The sequence below is a fragment of the Rosa rugosa genome, chromosome 4 (assembly GCF_958449725.1).
Source record: "Rosa rugosa chromosome 4, drRosRugo1.1, whole genome shotgun sequence".
In the NCBI taxonomy this organism is placed as follows: Eukaryota; Viridiplantae; Streptophyta; class Magnoliopsida; order Rosales; family Rosaceae; genus Rosa; species Rosa rugosa.
In genome coordinates, this window is record NC_084823.1 from 54,908,274 (window position 1) to 54,925,352 (window position 17,079).

Sequence of the window (17,079 nt, forward strand, 5' to 3'; positions counted from 1 at the left end):
TATTGTTCTGTCAAATTGTGAATTGCAAAACTGGGCTGTTTGTCTGTTCTTTTTTCTAAAGAAATCTCTTATTTATGAGGGACAATGTTTCTAGGCAACCAAACATACTAAAGAGTCCTTATTATATGAATAAATATAAGATAAGAATATTGCATTACTCAAAACAAGCACAAAAGTCCTCAATATACCAGACACAAAACCAATCAGGTTCCATTACATCATTGCCTATATATAAATATGCTTGTATATTACTAATGTGATCAAATCGTTGGAAAGAAAATAACTGGTCAAAGAAACATGTTTGTATGGTTTTTCTCATGGGGGTTTGATCAATTTCCAAGCCAAGATACATATGACCGAGATCTGAACGTGAGAGGATAGTTGGGGTTAGAGTTATCACTTTTCAAAGAAAATGTGACGACTAGTGGGGACCATATGACTCGTCGCGCGTATGTGTATAATAAGGGTCGGCCGACGGTCGTGATCTTGGACTTGGCTTCACGGCAAAGTTAATTGGTTCTATTCCAAATTTCCAATTTCCATCATATATGGGTTGACTTCGTGGGTTGTCGCTATTTAGATTCATGCAATTTTCAAATCCAGAGAACATCAAAGTCAGATTAGAGGAGGACTGCATGTGGTTGTCAACCATCTTGTGATTATTCTCTTCTCTGCTGTAGAGAGAGAGAGCTATGATCTTCTCGCAGGGGTTGTTGTTGTGATATATCAGCGAGTGTTAGCTAGAGCCTGCCCTCCTACCACAATATGATAAACACAAAACTAATTAAATCGATCAAAATATTCCGATGGCAATATAAGGAACCCAAATTTGGACATTGGACCCGCTCTGATACCATGTTAAACAGCGACAAGTGTGACCCATGACCTACCACTATACCGATATTGTCCCAACTTAACCACACATTAGGTGTTGGGTTTTAATCACGAAATGCCTCAGTTTAATTGGATGTGATCCACCCACTTATAAGTTACATTTTATTTGTCACTTTTCCAATGTGGGATCTTTCCTCTCCATCATTTATCTCTCATCCTACTTAGTGGGAAGCTCTTATATATCATGCAATTTATCTTTTACTTATGTGTATGATTAATGAAGTAGCTAGTTAAGTGTTCTGAGAAAAAGTTAGACCATTGTGTGAATTAAAAGGGCCCCAATTGCCTTGACCCGAGCCCAAGCCCGTAGGCCCAAGCCCAAGTCCAGTCTTGTCTAGCAGAAATAAAATCAAACAGGTCCATCAGCCCAAGATTGAGCCCAGACCCTTGCCCCATCAGCCCAAGAGTGATCCCAGGCCCAACCCCAAGCAAACAGAGGAGGAGCCTCTCTGCACAGATGCTCCTTCGCCGCCGTTGCCGTCATGTCCTCCGGCGGCAAACCCTTGGACCACCACATCGGAAATGCACCAACTCGCCTGACCCGCCGCCTTGCCTCGACTAGACCAACCGCTTCCTCCACCAGCGACCCCGATCGAGCCTGACGCTGCACCAAAGCCCAAAGCCTCCCTTGCAACGAACAGCTCGCCCGCGTCGCCGGCCTCAACCCTGTCCTCCCAGCCTTTGTATTCCGGTACAACCCCGAAGCCCAGATCAGAAACTCTGATCAACGCCGATGCCAATCAGAGATCGAAAGTAATCCCCGATCAAATCAACTGCCGTCCTCCAAACGGAACTTCTTCCCTCTCCAGACTCACCGGTCAACTGTGTTGCCACAGCCCACGACGAGAATCCTCGCCGTTGCTTGATCAGACAGCAAACGGAGAAGCCCGCCGCCGCCGCCCGCTTCTAAACCCTAAGGTTTCTAGAGAGTTTTTCTCAAGCTTTTATCTCTAGTCTCTTGTCTACCACTGATGAGGTAATTGAATGTGGACATATAGAAAATTGGTTATTTCTTATAGGAATAATTGAGATAAGTTTAGAGATTTTAATGGTATATTGAGCTGATCCATTTACTTGCAAGGCTATCAGCCAAAAGTTGAACCGAAAAAAATATTGAACGGGTTTGGAATTTTGATGAATGGCCGGCCTATATATTCACTTGCACATAATCAGAACACAATTGGCAACTAGCTATAGCTACTTGATGGTCATTTAATAGTAATGCCCTAATAAAGAATCTTAGGAAAATATGAGAATGTCAAAGTTTTATCTTGTTCAAACCTAACTCAATTATGCAAGTAAATAATTCGCTACAAAATGAATTTGATTAGAAGCTAATAGCTACTTAGCTGGATTTGAAACGGCTATACTAGATGTAATAAAATAATATTACAACACGAGACAAAAGCATGGAAAGATTAGAAAGGGATTCGCTTATTGGGACCAGATGCACCGAATAGCACCATATAAACCTTAAGATGAATCTGAGGAGGGGAAATCAGAACATGAGACAAAAACGTGTTTTGGAAACAAAAATCTAAGTATATTCGATCAATTTAGACATTTTTTGCGTTTTTCTTTACTTTGACTTCTAAAAAAGTGTTTTTGCTAAAGTTTTGCCTTGTTGATTGCCATGGTTAATTAGAGTTTATATTTTTCCCTATTGAATTTAGTGTGTATATTTTTCTCCATCGATCGAATGAGATCCTAATATATGGTAATGAACGAAATTTAACGATGTTAATTTTCTTGAATAGCCAAAAATTCTAGAACAACCCAAGAGATTAAGGCCTTCATGTCTATGATTAATATAGCTAAAAGCCAATGAATCATATTGAAGACTGTTCAAGATAAGTTTAAGCTGTCCAGCGAGCTATTAGTCAAAGGCTCAAAGCCAAGTTAGAGTAGCTAAACCACAAGTTAACCACGTAGTCTAAAGTCTAAACCACTTAAACCATCAAAACCCCAAAATTTTCAACGACGACGTACCGTCGTACCCTATAGATCACCGGAACCATAATTGTTTAAGATACGTGAATCATGAAGAAAAAGAAGATAAGACTACCACGAACACGTACATGCACATTTATATATATTGAAGTTGATGATCTCCATGTCTATTAATTTAGTTATACCCAGAGACCTTCTTGGTCCTTAGTCTTAATCAGCAGAGGTGTTATGTGATTTTTCCAATCAATATTAATAAACAAATCAATTTATAATATTACTACCACTTTTATAGTAGGATGATTAATCTACTAATCTGTGGTCAAGCATGAACAACAATCCCTAAACCACCCGTGTGCAGAAAGTTTGGACTCGCAATCTTCAAAAATGATGTTTTATTTCATATTTGAGATCGACGGGTCCATGTATTTCCATGCTATTCCTCACACGTGTGGAGAGATCGTTGACCTTTACGCTATCGAAGAAAAAAAAATTAGGATCACAGTACTGTGAACTATACTACTAGCTTGCTAATTAATTCGACCATATAGAAGATTTGTGTTCCTTTCAAATGCCCCCATGTTTCTCACGTAAGATATCAATTGGGTTCTTATGCCATCAATCTCTTTTTTTATATTGATGGCTCATCCATTTCAATTGAACAGAAATAGCCTTGCTGCTCCATAAATTGTTTCAATCCGTTGGATATAGTATAATCGCCATCCGGTACATTTCTCAAAGTTTGCATATATATTCACCAACTAATAGACTTCAACAACATAATATGTTAGATTGTTTAAAAACCAACAGTTCAGCACTACAAACGAACATGTAAAACTTGTTGCTAAGGACGGTAATTAAGGAAATTGAGATTGCTACCAATATCATCATTGCATGGTATTTCACCATCCGTTACCGGTACTTGACTTCCATAGACGCTTTTCCACCATCACATTAGGAGTCATAGACGACCTGCAATAATGAGCAACTAAGATCAGAACACTTCAGTACACCCACAGTTTAACAAGCTCTCATGGGAATATATTAACATTAACAAATTGGAAGATGCAATCCTTCTTTCGTCTGCACAAAAAATAACTCTTTGCCACTAGTTGAATTGGCGGGGTTGAAATAGACAGGAATTAAGCCCCAAAACAAAACAAAGAGTTTACAATGAAAATACATGCATGTTACAGAATTAATATGTAACAATATGTCCTCAGAAGCGTGAATCAACATGTCCTCAGAAATTCAAGCAACTAAATTCAATATCATGGCTGATCATTAATAGATTGATGTTCCATCAGGAGGCATTGGAAATCGGCACAAGGGGCATTGATGATTGATCTCCAGCCACCGAACAACGCAATCTCCATGAAAAAAATGTAAGCAAGGCAAGCGAGTAGCTTCAACTCCGGCTTTAAAGTCCTCCAAACAAATAGTACATAACCCAGCATGTCTCGCAGTTTCCACACTCTCGAGTCTCACTTTCTTCAAATCCTCTATCGCTGATTTACTTGCTGGGATGGTCATGGCCATATATGTTTCCATGGATTCCAATGTATCCCTATCAATCTCCTCATTACCATTATCATCTGTTTCCATTAGCAATTCGTCCAGCACAAAATAATCTGCTTCATCCTCAGTATCATGATCAGCGGACGAATTATAGGGATATTCATGAGGTGGCCGATTATGATACTGATCAACCGCTTCAATATCCCTATAGTTCATCAGCTGAAAATCCTCAATATGATGATCATCATTTGTTTCTGTGAACGTAGGAAGATTCCTTTGAAGCAACTCGTGGATGCCGATAACCGCCGCATCCACATGATTAATATCATAATATAACCTGGCTAACATTGCATCCAAAGGATCTCCACATTCGATCTCGCTATCGTCATTATCTGGCTCAACGATTAAATCAAAACCTCTTTGCCTTGCAGCCCTATCATGATCAAAATAGTCATCCATGTACATTTGATCAAAGCTATATGAATCATCTTCCTCATCACTGGGAACAATATTTAGATCTATGTATGCTGCATCATGTATTATGGTCACATCAATATAACCATTATTAGCGGTGCGGTCCATATTCCCAAGAACAAGAAACTCAGATATCTTTGCAACAATAGTTTGCTGCACCTGCCGTGGAACACCCATGTCTCCAAGAACCCTGGTGACCTCAGTGAACTGCATATCATAGTTGCTGTGAAGGAAGGTAATGGTTTTGCTCGGTTCAGTTTCGATTGACTTGAAGAGATAAATATGGATGGGAAGGCTAGTAGTTCTCTGTGAGATTGGAACCCACTCTACCTGGGTGCGATAGTCGACGTAGTGGTCGTGTCTAAATAAAGCCTGGCCGTCGCTCACAGAAGGAACTGCAACTCCGCCGGACATCACAGCCCTAATGCGAGCTCGCTAAAACCCTACTGAATTGACAGAGTTTGATCGATGTTCAATTTCTCTCTCTCTCTCTCTCTCGCTCTCTTCCTCTCCTAATTGGTTTAGTCAATTGTTTGTTTTTATGGTAGGAATTCTGCTTTTATAATTAACCTAGACCAAGGAATTGCCCAATCCTTGTTATAGTCGGAAAGCGATTTTTTTTTTTTGGCCAAGAACCTTATATAATTATATATTTACCATCAACTCCCTTTGCCTGTTCCCTGTCTTCTTAGCTAGGGTTGTAAATGAGCTTGAGATATCTTGATTTCGTATCAAGCGTGGCTCAATTTGTTATTGGCATTGTTGCTAGCTTGAAAGCTCTTAACAAGTCTTACTATGTGCTTTAAGGAATTGTATATATTTGGATGAGAAAGATCCTCAGGATTCAATAGGATATTAATTTCATTGTCTATCTTCTCATGATGAAAATCATGTCATGTTTGTATCGCAAACTATTTGGTGAACATTGCTCAACACCTTCATAATGGCAAGAGTGTTCATGTCAATAAATTGTTGAATATATTTGTGAAATTTTAATTGCTTCTACTTTGTATTTGAACAAAATATAATCGAAACCACAACTTGTTGATTTGATTAATTTGCAGTAGCAAATGAAGCATGAACAGATCAACTTAACCCAGCAAACTTGTGTACTTGAGTTTCTGAACTTGTTCACCTCTTTAACATCAACCAACACTTCCCTTATATAGGGTACAAGATTAACCTACAAAATATCTAAGATGAAAGCATATAATTAAACTAGATTAAAAGTACTTTAGATACAAAATATCTAGCTTAATTTGAGTGGAGCAAACAGTAATGAAGTTGTTGAAAAAAATATCTTTCACCGCAGCTAAGACTTTCACCGCAGCAAGTTTTGCTGCAGCGAAAAGACTTAACCTTCGCGATGATAGACATAGTTTTCCAGCGAACACTCTTCCGCGAACACTTCAAACTTTTCCCCGCGGTGACGTCATCTCGCGAACGTTCTTTTAGCGAACCTTCACGGCATTTTACTTTTCCCGCTGTGATCTCATCACGCGAACTTTTCCCCGCATTGACCTCATCTCGCGAACACTCGCGGATGGAGCAGGGAAGCATTAATTCTATCATAAATGATCCTCCACAGAAAAATGATCACTAAGAAATTAACAAAGGATATATTAATGATGTACAAGGGTGCTTTAGAAAAACTCATTATAAATTTAAGAAACTTTTATTATTGATCCAATTATTAAGGTCACTCATGATACAATAACCTTTAAGATTATCAATTAAATTCAAGAAGCAATAGTAATATATATATATGCCATTCACATGAACAGTAGCTGGCCTAAACTTGCACAGACCAAACTAGAATTTCAAGTTAAGTACCTGACCTAGTGGGGGATTTTCCTTTTGTATTTCATTGTATTCAGGAAGGCTAAATTCTTGAGGAGCATGATATCCATATTCTTTTGGAGCAGCTACCTCCCTAAGTGCAATAAGAGCAGCCTTTCTCTTTTGCCTGTGCTCTCTCCATCGCCTTATCTGATCCTCGAGTCCTGCTTTAGCTGTCTCAGCAAGATCAGCCCTCGTAACTGCCTGTTCTGCTCGGTTCCTGAATTGCACTACTTTTTCCAAAGCAGCCTCTAGCTCCTTCCTCAACCTTTCCAACTCAGACTTATCTTCTGTGGCGCTTAAGCTTGACTGTCGACCAAAACTAAGTTCCTTCTCCAATGACACAGGAATTTGATCAGCCTTCTCTGCCTTCTCAATCAAGCACTCATATTCCTTCAACGAAATTGTTATAAGTTGTCCATTATCCTGTTCTTTTCTCTCTTCATGATCTTCTTCAACATTGAGTTCTTCAATTTCGGAAGCTTCAGCATCCTGATATTGTTCATCAGCTTCTTCCTCTACCCCATCTGCTCCTTGTTTTAACATTCTGTTTTCCATCTTGGCAGTTTCGGCTTCTATTGCTAGTTGCTGAATTGCAAGATACATCCCAGATTTCATGTTCTCCTTTCTTGCTTCAGCTGCCTCAGCTGCTGCAATTTTTGACCTTCCTCTATGCAGCTCAGATTCCAGCATTGCTATCTCAACTAGTGCATTGTTTTCCCTCTGCTTGATTTCATCAATCTCACTTCTTGCCTCCTGTAACTCGCTGGATAGAATTTCAACATCAACCTTCAAGCGATTAGCCACTTCATTAGCATTTATTATCTCTTGTTTTAACTGATTCAATTCCATTTCAAGTGACTCAATCAAACCTTCCTGATCGAAGTTCTTTCTTTCCATCCCTTCCAACTCTTCTTGTACCAGCTTTAGATTATCAATAGCATCAGAAGCAGCCTTCTTGGACAAAACAAGTTGTTCATTTACATCTTTGATCTCATATTTAAGCATTTCAATGTACTCAGACTTGGAAAGGAGCTGATTCTCCAACTCCTGAACTGCTAGTGTTTGTATTCTTGCGTCTTCTAGCTGCTCCTGTGCTTTAAGAGCAGCTTGTGTAGCTAGCTCAATCTCGGCATCTTTCTCAGATAACATTGCTAACTTGTCATTCTCGGCCTCAATGGCAGCATCTTTTGACATGAATATCGCGTCATTGAGATCTGCAACCTGTCTCACAAGCTCTTCTGTCCTTTCTTGCTCCATGATGAAAGCACTCTCCATCAGTTCCGCTTGTGTTAGGGCCTTGAGCTCTGAATCTCTGGCACGCGCGAGGTCAGTTTCCATGCTAAACAGCTCGGCTTGTGTGGCCTTCAACTCGCTAAAAACGTGCATAAGCTGCTCTCGTAGCTTGACAGTTTCTGAAAGCTGATCAGCCATCTCCTTCACCTTGGACTCGAGTTCATCCACGCGAGTCCTAGCCTCTTTACAGTCTCGTATGTATTCATCTCTCTCAATCTCAATGCTTTGAAGCAGAGTGGAAAGCTCATCTGCTGTGTACTGATTGTGTTGCAGCTTAAGGAGAGCTTGCATATAGGCAGCATCCTTTGCTTCCAATTGCACCTTGTAATTGGCCAAATCCTTTAGTATACCTTCAATTTCTCTCTCTTTCCCACTCTCCATCTACCAAAAGAATCAAATGAAAGAGTACAAAATCAAACAACATAGGAGGCTTTAATTAAGGCCTATAGCATCTTTAAATACACAATTTCCATAAGTACTACTTAATTATCCACACATTATATATCAAATCGACAGATTGGAACTAACATATAGCCGGACCGAAATTCAAATTTGTAACCCTAGAAAATACCGTGAAGATCATTTTCAAACTTAGAGAAGAAATAAAAATTTAGTGTTGACTTAATAAGACTCCATGCAGCCATATTAGCATCTTCAACTCTATACTTTAAGGCAGAAGTACTCGCACATTGAGACTTAATTCGAACACATGCCCAGATCGAAATTTGAATCGGACTGATCATTTTTCACATCTTTTACATAGGAAACCATATAATTTAATAATTGATCAAAGCTCAAACTTCAGAAAGAAGAATATACCAACACAACATTACTAGTTACTAGTACAGAAGCAAAGTTCAGATCTTACATCGGTGCCGGTAGGGCGGGATTTCCGGTGATCAGCTTTATCTTCAAACAAGGACAAAGCAGCCTGGACTGATTCAATTGGTTTGGTATCAACCTCACCCATATTTCCCACTCAACTAAATTACTTAGAGCAACTCCAACAGCTTCCCTATATTTTGATTTTTCTCTACTTTAGGGAAAAATAAGCCTCTTTTGCTCCAACAGATTCCCTATAACTATCTCTATTTTAGGGAAAGTGAGGAAAGAGAAAACCAAATTCCCTATATTTACAGCAAGCTCTAAAAATTTAAGGAAGAATATGGAGATTTTAGAGATTGCTGTAAAATAGAGAATCTGTTGGAGTTGGAGAATAAAAAAATGCTAAAGCTTTGACTTTTACTTCCCTATTATACAAAAATTACAAGAAAATGTGTACCATTCTGTTAGTAAAAGACAACTGTTGCTGCCTGCTCAAAATCCCATTTATGAAGGATTAATGGTACCTGAAACTGAGTGAGCCAAAGTGGAATGTGAAAGTGAGATGTGGAGAAAGCAAGAGAAATCCAGACCATTCCTAGAATGAAGCATTGTTTTTTGTGTCTTGGATTTCGGCCGGTTTGGTGTTTACTAAGTTGGCCGGAGCCTATGTGTTTGATCCGCCTCTGCCTTGTGATCACCAAAACGGCAAAACCACAACTTTTGGCTCTATTTCTTTGCAATTATTTGCTTTCAACAATATGCTCTTCTTCATTTTCTGCAATTGATCCATTTTATTGTAAGTGACAATTAATGGAATAGAGTTGAACATGATCCCCTTATGCTATGTACCTTAAACTTGACCAAAAGAAAAAATATGTACCTTAAACAGGTGACGTATTCATACGTGTGATTGTATCTAATTGGGCCAGTTTTGTTTAGGGCTTTGGCAAAAAAGAACAGTAATTCCAGCCCAAACCCATAATTCAACCATACATGCTGTCTCCCTAATCCTGCAAATCGATCAAGTAGGACTTAAAGTTGAAAGTTGAAACAGAACGTTGATGGAGATGGAGCACAAACAGGAAGGGATGTTTTGGGATTTTGACGTCCTTTTAAGTTTACTTGCCTTTTAGATTAAGATTAGAGGATTGCTATATTTACTTTCCCGTTTAGTTGATCAAAATTTCTTAAACAGCACCCTATAAAATACTTCCTCATATCGCGATCTTGCTATGTCAAGCTGTAAAGGTAAAACAATGTGTAGGTCCTTTCAATCTAACTAGCTATGCTAGTCTCTGTCCGGTAGAGAGAGCTCTTAAGTACATCTCTTATTCCTTGACTTTGGCTATAGGCTCTGTTTGAAATTGTTTATAAAAACACTTTTAAGATAGATTTGACAAAGTATTTTTTTAGGAGGAAGCACTTATCATATGCTTCTCAAAACCACGAAGCACTTGCCATATGCTTCTTAAAACCACTTTCAAGTGTTTTTTTTAAAACTCACCCAAAATACTTTTTTTTTTTTTTTGTAATTGTTTTATTTATAATTTAAACAAAAAATTAGAAACACTTTTGAGTCTCCAAAAGACAATCTCAAACGAGAATCTTTTTTCTGTGGTCTAATGTTTTTGAATTTTGACCTCATTATTGCTCTGTATTAATTTCAAATTTGCGTATAATGCTGCATTGAAAAAGCAATCAAACTTCCTCCAGAAGTTTAATCATAATTCAATTATTTATTGGGACGCCGCTCATTTGCCATATGAGTATGACTCATCTATGCATGTGTTTTTTCTCATAGACAGAGATATTTGCTCAGGTATTGTTTGGGTGAGACAACTAGTATACCACTTCCATCTTCTTTTTCCTCGATCATCAGACTTCAGACTTCAGACTTCAGAGAGAGCCTCATTAAAGAATGGAGAACTCTCTAACAAAAGTTATTGGGAGCAATTGGATTGCCAAAAAGGCCAAGGAAGAGATCAACAGCATCACTGATGACCTCTCTGTATGTACTCACAGTAATTCACACTTTCTAAGCCTTTAGGTTCTGTTCTTTCATATGTTTTCCATTATGATTTTCTTCTTCTTCTTCTTTTCATTATGGGTGCATACCCAAATAGGGCTTTACCCATTTGGACATTTGAATGATATATATATATATATATATATATCTCTGCAAAGAGCTAGTTGTGGTTTAATGGGATCAGAGTTGAAGATTGTGGGGCTCTATTGGTGCTTGTTGTGTTCTACCTCCAACTCCCCTATTGACCATTTTCGTAGTTGATCATACATCTTAAAGAGCTTTGTAATTTGATGTTTGATATCCTGGTAATTTGGGAAAAGCTTAAAAGCATTAGGCTAGCTGATTCAGAATTTGTATCGTCTCATACTATTCAAATTCATGTGAATATGAATATACACTGTAGGCAGAATGGTTCCTTATTAACTAATGTGTGTTTCTGTTGGTTTTCTAAATTAAAACAATTTTAGTTACTCTCAAACGCTGTGGAGGGAAAGGCAAAATGGGTTTTCAACAAGCTTAAAGGTATGGAGCCAGCTGTTTTGAACTTTTTGAGCTCATTTTAGTGAAACCTAACTACAAGAATAGCTTGTCATATCTTTAATTCTTCAGAAGATTTCTCGACTCCTCAATGTTTGTCCTTTTGAAATTTCATATGTTCCTCTAAGTCTTATTCATCTTTCTTTAATCCGGGAACTTCTAACACTACTTTAGGGCATAGGCTGTTATTAGAATTTGGAACAATGCACCAATACACCATAAAGGCAAAACAGCAAGACCCTAAGCATGCAAGTCCTGCGTAATGCAGAAAGAAAAAGAAATAGAGATGATAGAAGAGCAAGCCAGACTCTTCTTTGTTCTGACTAATTAAACTGACCAACCATCTTAATGAATGCATGCTTACAAGTTACAACTGACTAAGCATATTAACCCAACAAATATCAGATTACTAGAGAATATTAAACATGCAGAGGGAGTCTGGAACAATTCTCAGGAGATGGCACCCTTTTGACTAATTACTAGACTCCTTCAATCTGCCATATTTGTGCACTTGCACCTAAAAAAGCTGAAACTCACACTTCTTTTTCTAATGAACTTTGAAGAAACCTACTTAAAAAAAAATAATAATAATAATAATAAACTTTGAAGAAACCTAAATTGATTTCATTAGCGAAGTTGTGCCTAGCAAAAATAACCAATAATGTATAATAGTAGTTGAGTTACCACATTTTTTTCTTTAATATATATGTTGTGGGGTATGATGGAGAACTTCGAACTTATCCAACATATATTATGGATGAGAAATACTACTCACCCATTGCTAGTTGGTTGTTCACTCTTGTCAATGTTGTTACCTAATAGCTCTTTCACTAATTATGGGGTATCCTTCATTATGAGTTGGTTGGTTGGTTTGGATGTTTAAAAAATGACTTAGACTTCTCAACACACTAGTCGATCAGAAACTGATTTAGACCACTAACCCAAAATGAGGGTTACTTAATTGGGGTACTATATTATTGAGCCATTTACTTTAATCACAACAAACTATATTTCTATGCTTGGAGTGACTTTTAGCCCAAGATAACAAGAATGCAATGAAGCTGACCCCTGTGCGCTTATTTTACAGGCAAGCCACTGAGAACTTTGCAGGATCTTCTCCGGCTGTACAATCTTCCTCCAGGCCTGTTTCCCCGAAACATAAAATGCTACGAGTTCGACGAATCAAAGGGGAAGCTCATTGTGTACTTGACCTCTGCCTGTGAGGTGAGCTTCAAGGACTCATCTGTGGTAAGGTACGCAGTTCGAGTCAAGGCAACATTGACAAGGGGAAAGCTGGATGTAATAGAAGGAATGAAGACAAAGGTTATGCTGGTTTATATCAAAGTCACTAGTGTAGCTGTAGAAGGCTACAAGTCTGATAAAGTTTGGTTCACTGCTGGGTTGAAGAGATCAAGACCCAAAGATGCCTACGAAATGCCTCGTGATGCCTTCAGTGTTGATGAATTTTAAGAATTATCTTTTTTTTTTTTTTGAAATTTAAGAATTATGTATCTTCTTCTTTTTTTTTTAAATTTAAGAATTATGTATATTTTTTTTATTCAGTACGTGCTATATTAATTCATTGTTTCTCAAAACATATATAATTCTGGGGTTATAGAGGTCCAGAGAGGATCAACTACGTTTAGATAAGGCTAGGTTTACGGTTTAAGCTATAAATCGCTAAAAGCTTTAATGCATAATTATCCACATTCAATTCTATACCTAATCTCAAGCAATTCTATATAATGCTTAACCTAATCTCAAGCTTTAATGCATAATTATCCACATTCAATTCCATTGATTGCAATAATGAAAATTCATTGTCTGGTTGTATACTAATTTTTTTTTACTATTTAGAATTTGGAATGTGTAATAAATTAAAAAAATTAAAACAAATTAAAATTTTTAAAATGAATAAGAACCTTGTTTTTGAATGAATAAGAAGTTAAGAACCTTGTTTTCGAAACTAATAAAGTAATAGAAAGAAAATTTTGCAAGGACAGCTATCTTTTTTTTTTTTTTGAAATGATTTTAAAGGGGAAATGCTCATTTACCCAATTTTAGCTTAAAATGTACCCACTTACCCAATTAACAGTTTTTTAACCCCATTTACCCAAAACACTCTAAGGGATTATTTCCCCTTTACCCAATTAATTCTTTTTTTATTCTTTTTATTTATTTTTGGGACTTTTTTGCCCTCTCCTTCTTTCTCACTTAGAGAGAGAAGTCGTCGGATACCTTGCCGGACTCCGGTCACTAGTGGCCGGCCGCCGACTCCGGTGACGGATTCCGGCGACATGTGACTGGAATCCGGCGACCGGTGACCGGAATCCGGCGACCGGTTACCGGAATATGAATTTATTGCCCCCTAATAATACCCAGTAATCATATTATTGCCCCCCAGTAATCATATTATTGCCCCCCAATACTCATATTATTGCCTCCCAATTATCATATTATTGCCTCCAATAATCATATTATTACCCTCCAGTGAATTGCATAAACTCCCAAAACTAAAATGAATACACTACAGGTACAATTGATCAATTTATATGTATATTATTGCCCCCCAATAATCATATTATTGCCTCCCAATAATCATATTATTGCCCCATAATAATTATATCATATCAGTTAATAATTAGTACATTAAGTCACGAATCACAAAAACTACCATACAGATTCTATTCTAGTACATAACTGGCATTAAGACATCATCTTCTGCATATTTTCTTGGTAGCATGTGGCAGTGTGGCACTGTGGCCTATGGTGTGACCAAAAAAAAAAAAAAAAACAGGCTGTGGTCTTCATTCCTCCTCCTTTTCCCACCCACTAACCCCACTATCACCGGACACACTCATTGCTGCCACAGTCCCTGACCCATCAGCCCATTCGTTCCCATGGTTTCCAGCATAAACACTATACCTCCTTGTAATTGAAACCCAGAATCCACATTCTGATCAACAATAAATTGGTCAACCTTCACTTGGATCAAATTTTGATTGGGGATCACCCGATCCAAACCCACATCGGTCTCCTCTTTAGAACCAAACGATTGTTTCCACAATGGCTCTCCTACCGGAAACTAAACCGGAATAGCTGATAAGAACGATGTAACCGACAAAGGCAGCGCCGATGAGACCTCTAAAGCATTTCATAACCGCCTCTCTTCTTCATCATTGTCGTCGTCTTCGTCCAGAAGGGAGCAGCGATTTCCTGCATCACGGAGATCTCCATGACGCCGAGATCTCCATCCCCAACCGGCCGCCTCATCGATCAACGTCCATTCGTCGTCCGGCGCAGATGGTGGTGAATTCGCATCTTCGAGACCGATGGTGGTTGGTGGACTCGGCATCTTCGTGGCTTATAGTGGTCGTTGAGTCGACTTGGCAGGGGAAGGAAGAGAGAGAGAGAGAGAGTCTGGGAGGTGAGAGGCTGAGGGGAGTCGAGTGAGAGAGAGAGGAGGGGAATGAGGGAAATTTTGTCAAACACTGTTAGATTGGGTAAATGGGGTTAAAAAACTCTTGGTGGAGTAAGTGGGCAATTTTTGGCCAAAAATTGGGTAAGTGGTCACGGCCCCTTTGATTTAATTAGATATCGAAGCCATGAAAAACAGGCCATAGTCTAACAACACTTACATAAGAAAGCCCGGGACAAACCGGATAACCTATCTAAGCCACTCTAAACTCATTAAGATCTAAGGGACGCTCGCTGAACAGCAAGTGACAGGACCCGCCCCGAATTACACCCTGAAATCCGAGGTGGCCCTGTGGGGCCCACCTTAGGAATAACTCTACCGAAAATTCAGCAGAGTCACCCCTAAAAATGGACTACCCAACCTGTAGAATTACAATCACACTTCTAACAAATCATCCATAAACTCCTGGAGCCACCCTGCTCCCCAAAACCCAACAACTTCACAATAAGTAACTGAAATCCGAAAATAACATATTCTTGATTACACTAAAGTAACTTCCAACCTTTACATTATTTATCCCCCACAGGTTATCAGAGCAATCTAAAAGAGGAAGAAGAAAATAACAATACAGGTAGGTTCAACAGATAACCTACAGTGAAAACAACAGCAGCAGATGCTATGCCCCGAATCCTACTATGCCGAACCAGCTACTCTGCAGACTGGGCATTTGAAACCGAAGGGCCCAGGGGAAAAGCACATAAAAACGTTAGCGTGAGTGGACAAAATAAATAAATAAATAATTGTAAAGAAAAGTGGGTTTTGTGCTTTTCCACATTTATTCCTTTTAAAAAAAAACCCGATGCATGCAACATTTAAGAAAAACACATTTATCAACAATCCAAGATTCTCGTAAAAACACACCAGCCCCGCTGGTTATGATGCGCTATGAGCAAGCGCATAATTTAACCCTGAAAATATCGTTAGTAGTATAAGCAAATAGGGATCGTTCTATTCCGGGGATTGAGGGTACACCTGTCATTGTCAAACAATTAAACAATTAAAATTAAAACAAAGTATAATATTCACAAAGATATTTACAATTATAAACATTTTACACGAAAAGGGGGGATTTTGTTTTTGATTTTCGAAAATTAAACTAAGTAAAGAAACTAATTAAATTGCAAAAACATAAAAATACGAATGGAATGAGAGAACAAAGATCAAAAACCGAAACATATGATTAGAATCGATTCAAACCCTAATATTGTTCATCTAAGTCATGAGAAAGGAGTTGATCATGTGAACCATTCGAAAGCAAACGAATTCCCATTTTTTACTTTTCAATGCTAATTAATCTAAGCGAAAGCACCTAGATTAATCCTATCAAACATGCAATCAAACCCTAGAAAGCTAGTCAATCATGTCATGTTTAATGCATTACACATAAAGAAAGGCTATCAACTCAAGTGTACAACTTAGTATGGAAAAGTCCACCTAATTGCAATCCTCGTTAATTAAATTCGATCTTTGCTCAAAAACCTTTACTACTTTGATTCAAGTTTACACAAAACGAAAAGTCGATTTCATGTTCTTAAACCTAGCACCAATTATATCGAAACCCTAAGTGTTTGCAACCACATAAGATTAAAATACAAAAGTTATCTATAAAGCAAATTTAATTAAACAAACCCACATAAGCAACTCTCGAATTACAATAATAGAATCTGAAAATTCTCATTTAATCATAAAAATTCCAGAAATAATAACTTTGTTCAATCATGAATGTCAACTAAAGCAAACCAACGAAATTCAAACAAAGGTTACAAAGTAGAGGTCGAATTACACCGTGGATGGAAGATGAGGATGGATGATTTTCGTTGTGATCCTTGAAGCTTGAAAGCAAGTCTTCAATGGTGGATGGTGGAGGAATAGTCACGGCTCCTTCTTCTCCCTTCGGCCTTGCTTGAACTCCGTGGCTTGCTTTAGAGGATGGAGAGAAATTGAGAGAAGCTCACGGCAACAATATAATTTTTCTGAATTTTTCTAAGGGATGTGGAACCCTTTTTCAACGTCAAAGAGGTGGGTATATATAGGAGCACGGCTAGGGTTCACAAAGCAATCAGAAATTTCCACATAGCTTCCACCAATGAGAATTCGCCAAGTAAGCTTTGTGATGTAGTCCAACCAATCATAGAATGCCAAGTAATCCGTGTGATGTGTTCCAACCAATCAAAATTCTCTAAAATACCTCCCTAATATTTAATTGCCGAATTTCCTTGGAATTATTCTGATTTTCTTCATGAAT

At 38.1% G+C, this 17,079-nt stretch overlaps 2 protein-coding genes across 2 annotated transcripts; one reads left to right on the forward strand and one right to left on the reverse strand.

Moving 5' to 3' along the window:
- Positions 1–5,951: 5,951 nt before the first annotated feature.
- LOC133745456 (protein WEAK CHLOROPLAST MOVEMENT UNDER BLUE LIGHT-like 3) lies at positions 5,952–9,521 on the reverse strand. The gene is made up of 4 exons (XM_062173530.1): positions 9,233–9,521; positions 8,837–8,960; positions 6,667–8,349; positions 5,952–6,432 (listed from the first exon to the last, which is right to left on the reverse strand). The coding sequence occupies exons 2-4, from the start codon at positions 8,936–8,938 to the stop codon at positions 6,430–6,432; spliced, it is 1,788 nt and encodes a 595-aa protein (XP_062029514.1). The 5' UTR covers positions 8,939–8,960; positions 9,233–9,521; the 3' UTR covers positions 5,952–6,429.
- A 1,000-nt stretch (positions 9,522–10,521) lies between these two features.
- LOC133706482 (uncharacterized protein At5g01610-like) lies at positions 10,522–13,028 on the forward strand. Its single transcript, XM_062132020.1, has 3 exons — positions 10,522–10,801; positions 11,287–11,341; positions 12,444–13,028. The coding sequence occupies exons 1-3, from the start codon at positions 10,712–10,714 to the stop codon at positions 12,824–12,826; spliced, it is 528 nt and encodes a 175-aa protein (XP_061988004.1). The 5' UTR covers positions 10,522–10,711; the 3' UTR covers positions 12,827–13,028.
- The last annotated feature ends 4,051 nt before the right edge of the window (positions 13,029–17,079 follow it).

Bases quoted from the DNA above. Each gene is read 5' to 3' on its own strand.
- LOC133745456 (XM_062173530.1), bottom strand. From the start codon at position 8,938: ATGGGTGAGGTTGATACCAAACCAATTGAATCAGTCCAGGCTGCTTTG. The intron at 8,350-8,836 runs GTAAGATCTGAA...TTCTTTTGGTAG, and splicing joins CCCGCCCTACCGGCACCGAT to ATGGAGAGTGGGAAAGAGAG.
- LOC133706482 (XM_062132020.1), top strand. From the start codon at position 10,712: ATGGAGAACTCTCTAACAAAAGTTATTGGGAGCAATTGGATTGCCAAA. The intron at 10,802-11,286 runs GTATGTACTCAC...AAACAATTTTAG, and splicing joins GCATCACTGATGACCTCTCT to TTACTCTCAAACGCTGTGGA. The intron at 11,342-12,443 runs GTATGGAGCCAG...CTTATTTTACAG, and splicing joins GGTTTTCAACAAGCTTAAAG to GCAAGCCACTGAGAACTTTG.